Source organism: Drosophila novamexicana, unplaced genomic scaffold (assembly GCF_003285875.2).
Source record: "Drosophila novamexicana strain 15010-1031.04,08,12 unplaced genomic scaffold, DnovRS2.1 tig00001741-arrow-arrow-pilon, whole genome shotgun sequence".
Classification (NCBI taxonomy): Eukaryota; Metazoa; Arthropoda; class Insecta; order Diptera; family Drosophilidae; genus Drosophila; species Drosophila novamexicana.
This window is the reverse complement of record NW_020824885.1, coordinates 1524-7660: the sequence shown is the minus strand read 5'-3', so window position 1 is coordinate 7660 and position 6137 is coordinate 1524. Positions and strand designations below refer to the sequence as shown.

The 6137-nt window shown below is 37.4% G+C and overlaps 1 protein-coding gene across 1 annotated transcript; it reads right to left on the bottom strand.

Annotated features, from left to right (window-relative positions):
• Positions 1 to 1132: 1132 nt before the first annotated feature.
• LOC115768265 (potassium voltage-gated channel protein Shaker-like) lies at positions 1133 to 5843 on the bottom strand. Its single transcript, XM_030712797.1, has 3 exons — positions 5733 to 5843; positions 3003 to 3193; positions 1133 to 1984 (listed from the first exon to the last, which is right to left on the bottom strand). Exons 1-3 carry the CDS (start codon positions 5759 to 5761, stop codon positions 1635 to 1637), a joined length of 570 nt encoding a protein of 189 aa, XP_030568657.1. The 5' UTR covers positions 5762 to 5843; the 3' UTR covers positions 1133 to 1634.
• Between the last annotated feature and the right edge of the window lie 294 nt (positions 5844 to 6137).

Sequence of the window (6137 nt, the reverse complement as noted above, 5' to 3'; positions counted from 1 at the left end):
TTTATATTAAGCTGGCAATTAGCGGAAAGTGACTCAAAAGGTAAACAGTTGAATATCGGAAATGCTTTCAAAGCGGCTTTTCCAGTGTTGCAAACCAGCTGACTTTAGCAATAGTATTGCAAAACTTTTGAAAATACAAAATGAGAAATGGTTTAAGAACTGACTTTGCACAGCACTGTTTTGGGCTGCCTTTACCACACTGTTTGTGTGTGTATTTGGCTGTTGGTCTGCTTAAATATGTGTGTATTTGTATGTATTTGTGTGTGTTTGTGTGTAAGGCCTAATTGTATGCACTTTTATTTGCTTTTCACGTTAACTGCGTTTACTTTGACTGGGTTTTACGGTTCTGTTAATTTTTTTTTTTTGTGATTCAATTAATTTTATATGAATTTGTGTTTTTTCTCTCATGTTATTTATTTATATATTTGGTTTTATTTTTTTATATTATTATTATTTTTTTTTCGATGTTTTTATGTGTTTTAAATGTAGGTAATTGTTTACGCATTAAATTATCAATATTATTTATAATTATTTATAATATTAAATACATACATATATATATATTATTTTCTTGTTTCTTTTTGTTTTTGTTTTTTTTTTTTGTATTTTAGTTTAATTACATATAATTAAATTTACCAATAGTTTAAATTTGTTTGTTATTTGTTCTACTTAAATTAAACTTAAACAGCTTTTGTAGTCGTTTCTGGCATCCAACGTAACACTTGACAAGGCCAATCTTATACCACTTAACATCAATTTTACTGTGCAACCCCCGATAATGTTATAGATGGATAACATCCAAATTTAGCCAAGTGATGCGTTTACATACCACAGACATATATATATATATATATACATATAAGTTATATACATAATAATATTCATAAAGATACATAATATATATATGGTAATAGTTTATATATAGTCATAGAATGAGTTATACATATGGGGCATATCGCGTGGGAGGGAGCAAGAGAGCGCGCGCACGTGGATAGAAAAAAAAAAGAGAAAATAGTTTAATGCTTATAAAAAAACAGTTAGCTTTAATGTTGTACGAATTAAGAGAGAGAGAGAGAGAAAGAGACAGTTATTAGCAATATTGAGCTTAATATTATGCTGACAATGACATTAGCTGAAAGTGAAGCAGGCAAAAAATGCTCTATCAGTGTTGCAAAATGTTTGATAATAGCAGTTGCCTGTAACAAGTGTTGGCAAATGGCTTAAGAACGCACTTTTCACAGCTGCTCAACACTGTTTTAGGTGACCATTTTCAGCTGATATCATTGTGACTTTACGAGTAAACTATACTGAAGTTTTGGTGCTTGTGCATTAGAAATTGGGAGTCAAGACTTGTGCTCAAGACAGAGAGAGACAGAGAGTTGGAGATAGAAAAGGAGCGAAAGAGAGAGAAAGAGAAATGAAGAAAAATAGCTTTAGCTGAAGATTTTGCGATTTGCTTAGCATACGAAATGCTTTACGAATGAGCTTGATTGGGAGATCAGGGAAAGTGTTTATGAATGCGAAAGGGCTGTTAGGGGGCATGACAGAGAGATTGGGCGACAGAGAGACATAGAGAGAGAGAGAGGTGGAGTGGGGCGGGGAAGAGAGAGTAAAGGCGCACACTTACCCAGTAGTCAAACGTCGGTCTCGATGCTAACAGCCAGCGCATTGTTGTGCCTCATTGTGAGACTGCTTCCAGCGCTGCCAGTTGCCGCACTGACGCTTACTGTTGACTGCAGCTGCTTGAAGCCATTCTGCTGCTGCAGTTGCAGTTGCTGCTGTTGCTGCTGCTGCTGTAGTTGTTGCTGCTGCTGCTGCGCTGGCGGCGGTTGCAGCTGCATCTGTGTGGCTCCCAAAAACGGAGCTGCTCCACTGCGTCCAGGATGTGTTTCAGTTAACCCTGGCGTCGATTCAACACCATCGTCCAAATCCATCATATCCGATGAGGACTCGGACAACGATGATTTCTTCAAGTGTTGACCTACTTGTGGTTTTATGCATTTGTTTAGTGTTGTTGTTCAACGTTGTTTGATCGTTGTTGTTGTTGGTTGTTGTTGTTGGTTGTTGTTGTTGGTTGTTGTCGCAGTGTTTGGTAGTTGGTGTTAAACAAAGTTGTGTGCGTGTGTGTTCGTGTGCGCGTGTGTGTGTGCGCGTGTGTATGTGCGTGCGTGTGTGTGTTACAGTGATTGACGGTGGACGGATAGGCATGGAGGGAATTTGGATTCGTTGGGTAATACATATACAGAATTTGGATGCGGTTACGGTTTCGGTTTCGGATTGTGGGACATTTGAGATTACAGATAATTGTTGCAAGTTCAGGTTATCGATATCGATATTTATCGGATTCGCATTACGATTTAACGGAATAAAGAGAGAAACAAAAAGAAGAGAGAGAGAAGAGAGAAAGAGGAGATCACACATACAGTTGTAATGTATTAATTACAAAAATGCTTTTTGTTGTAGTTCTTGTTACACACAAAACACACAGTACGTGTAAGTACGTATTGTAGGTCGATACAGTTGCGCAGCGTTGCCACCGGCGAGCGTTTAGGCGTTGCCACATGGTAATTCGACTATCGAATTATCGATAGACAACTGGCTGGCGTTCACATTTGGCAACACAGCGTGCGATGATGCGTACGTTTTGCAATACGGCCAGCGCTGCCAGATTGGTATGCGGCGTGCTGCATGCGGCCAGTACGGCAACGCCGTCGCATCAAGCGTTTTCATATAATGCCTACGTTTCGTTTCTTTCTTCGTAAATGTTTCTATTTTTATTCAAACTGGGTTCTGTTTAACAGTAGATATGCAGGCGACTGTGTGTGTGGGTGTGTGTAATGTACGAGTGTGTAACAGGTGGTTGGCATATTGATGTCTCTGTGTATGTGTGTGAGTGTGTGTGTATACATGTGTGTGGCTTTACTTTGCAATCGTCCAGTCGAATGTGATTGTGATACGAGTAGAGTGGAAGATAACGAGGCACAGTGCACATTTCAACTTACCTAATGTACCTGGCAAATATGGACAACTAGTAACATGATTAAAGTTTTGGCTCTGCATCTCCTCCTGATCCGTTTCGCGGTGATAGAAGTAATTGAAATTACTGACGATAACCGGTACGGGCAGTGCGATTGTTAGTACACCAGCAATCGCACATAATGATCCCACAATTTTGCCCCAAACGCCGACGGGTCTGTATTTTGTTTAATTATCGTTTATCGATATCGATATCAATTTCATTTCAATTTTGTTTCGTTTTATATTTCAATATTGCATATCGTGTGTCAAACGAATTTCAATGCGTTTCCGATTCCAATTTTCGTTTATTTCCATATTTTTAACGGTATTTTTTTGTGGCGTTTTTTTTTTTTTTGGTATTGAATTGAATTTGCGAGAGATATTTTTGTTATGGATTTTAATGTGATCGTTTTTTTTTTTAGATAGTTGGGTTTTTTAACGTTTTTTTTTTTTTTGGTTTGGTTGTAATTAAATTGATTTGAGGTATAGATATATATATAGATATATATATTTATATATATGCATAAATAGATTTTATATTTTTGGATTTTTGTTTGTTTGTTTGTTTTGGATGATGCGAGCGATGTTATCGAACGAACGATAAATAAAATGAAAATACAAATATATAAGAAATGTAAAGTAAAACTATCGTTTTGTTTTCAATTTAAATTCTTAGGTTATGTTTGAGATACAGTTTTTTTTTTTTTTTTTTAATATATATATATTTTTTCTTGTATATCAGTGATTGCATTTTAGAATATGTACGTATACAAGTACGAGCATATTTGATTATAGGCAATAGCAGTAGAAACAGTAAAACGAAATAATAGTTTAGCAAAGAGTACTCGAAATTAGGCACAACACTTAAAACGAGTAGCGTTACGAGTGGTTTTTGTGGTTTCTTCTTTTTTGTATTTTTTCTGTTTGCTTTTTTTTTTGCTTTGGCTTTGGGTTAAGGTTCTCTATTTCATTTTTTTTATTTTTTGCTTTTTAAGTATGTTAGTATATATATATATTTGCTAAGACGGCAAAGTTGCTGTGTGTGTGTGTGGGTGTGTGTGTGTGCGCGCGCGTATGTGTGTATATATATACATATGCAGACACTCGAACGAAGGTTGCATAGTGTGCGAGTGAGTTACACAGGTGCACAGCGTGTTAAAGCGAGTGCGAAAGAGTGCGAAGAGTTAGAGAGACAGAGAGAGAGAGAGAGAGAGAGAGAGAAAGAAAGAGTGCGAGAGAGTGACAGAGAGAAAGAGAGAGAGAGGACAGCAGAAAGTTGTGTGTGTGTGAATTTCTTTGTGACAGAACTACTCAAAGTTAGGCGCAACACAGGGCAGGGGCGTGGGCGTGGGCGGGAGCAAGTGGCGGGCAGCGGTTGCTGTAGCGGTGCAGGAGCTGGGGCTGATTGTTGGACATAGTTGAAGGCGTTGGATTAGGACTTGACGACTTGGGTATTAGGTACGGTCACGGTTGAATAACTTTGCGCGCATATGTGTGTGTGCGTGTGTATGGGTCTGTGCCTGTGTCTATTGATCTGCTGTTTGGCATGGGGTATTCAGTATATCTGGCACATGCAGCATGCGTTCGATAAGAGCAGAGCTAAGAATATTGCGCAAAATGTGTTATCGGTATCGGTATCGGTATCGATATTAGCTAAAGCCACGTCCCAGCAACTTTAGTTGCCTCAGGGGCGTGGCACGCTGCACTAAATACGCAACTCTAAATATTACAATTACTTCCTAATGCAGTGTACAAATGTGTGTGTGCGTGTGTGAGTCTGAGTCAAGATTTGATGAAAATATCGAGTAAAGTTATCGATAAGTAAACACTGTACCGAAAATACAGTGTAATAATGCATGATGTAGCTGTATGAATGTGTGTGTTTGTGTGTGTGTGTGTGTGTGTGTGTGTGTGTGATTGGGTGTTACTGGGGTTGGACTTTTACTTGTTTCTTTGTTGGGTTTTATGTGAACTAAACAACGACACAACGTTACATTGATAATGAATAGAAAAACTGTTTAAATTTATAGAGCTTTTCTAAGCATTTCTGTTCAATTGCGTTCACTTTAGGCAAAAGGAAATTTGCGTCACCAACCAGTTAAGGGGCAACTGCAAATGTTGCCTTTGCCTAAGGTTGTCGGTTAACGGAACCAGAACAGAACAGAACGGTACGCAATGGAACGGAACGGAACGGTAACAGAACACAGTGGCAACAAAAAATATATGTAGACAGTTAGACAGATAGGCAGTTAAATAAGTGTATAAAGATCTGACAGAAAATAACAAAATGAAAAAAAAAATTGCCTTGGTTTTTGTAGGTCACCGAGGTATGCTACGGATCGAAACGAAATGGAACGATATGAAATGAAACGAAAGAGCGCAGCGATTCAAAGTACGTGATAAATTCGCAAATCAAAACTTGTACGCATAAAGCAAATAAAATGTAGTTCTTTTTCAGTTTTTGTTTTCGGATCAAACGAGTATTGCGAACTTTGGTTAGTATGTGATAAGAAGAAGTAACTAAAAAATACTTGGCGAAAGAGTTGATCAGTAAATGACAACACTTGAGCGCAATTAGCACCGCACAGTAAACGAACCAAAAACTAAGAATAACGAACATAAAACTCAGAAACGATAATATAATCATAATCATAGTAACATAAACAGAATCGTAATCAGAAAAGTTAGAATTGTAATTGTATAGATTTGCATACGTCATGTCACCATATCCAACGGTGGTCATGGTAACGACTGCCCACCAAAATGCATCGGGTATGGACTTGAAGAAGGAATTTTCGCTTCCAGCTTCCGCAAAATAAACCGCTGATGAGAAGAGTACGACGCCTAAAAAAATTGATGGGAGAAATTGCTTTGCATTGGTTCCGACTCGATTATTTCATAAACATAGGAGTTTTTTTTTTTTTTTTTTTTTTTGGTTTCTTACTTTTACATATTATATATAGTTTTTTAAATTATTATATATATATTTTTTTTTTTAAATCAAAAAACATTTGAAATAAAAAAGAGTTTTGTAATTTAGCTTTGGGTGCCGATTCGGCTTGGCGTCCGGCAAGTCCTTGTCTGTAGGAAAGTCTCAAGCTGGATACGTATGAACGGTC

What these genes read in the sequence shown, in the direction of transcription:
- LOC115768265 (XM_030712797.1), bottom strand. Translation starts at nt 5,761, where the DNA reads ATGACCACCGTTGGATATGGTGACATGAC. An exon ending in GTTGGATATGGTGACATGAC is followed by an intron (nt 3,194 to 5,732) that starts GTATGCAAATCT and finishes AACAAAATACAG; the next exon opens with ACCCGTCGGCGTTTGGGGCA. An exon ending in ATATTTGCCAGGTACATTAG is followed by an intron (nt 1,985 to 3,002) that starts GTAAGTTGAAAT and finishes TAAAACCACAAG; the next exon opens with TAGGTCAACACTTGAAGAAA.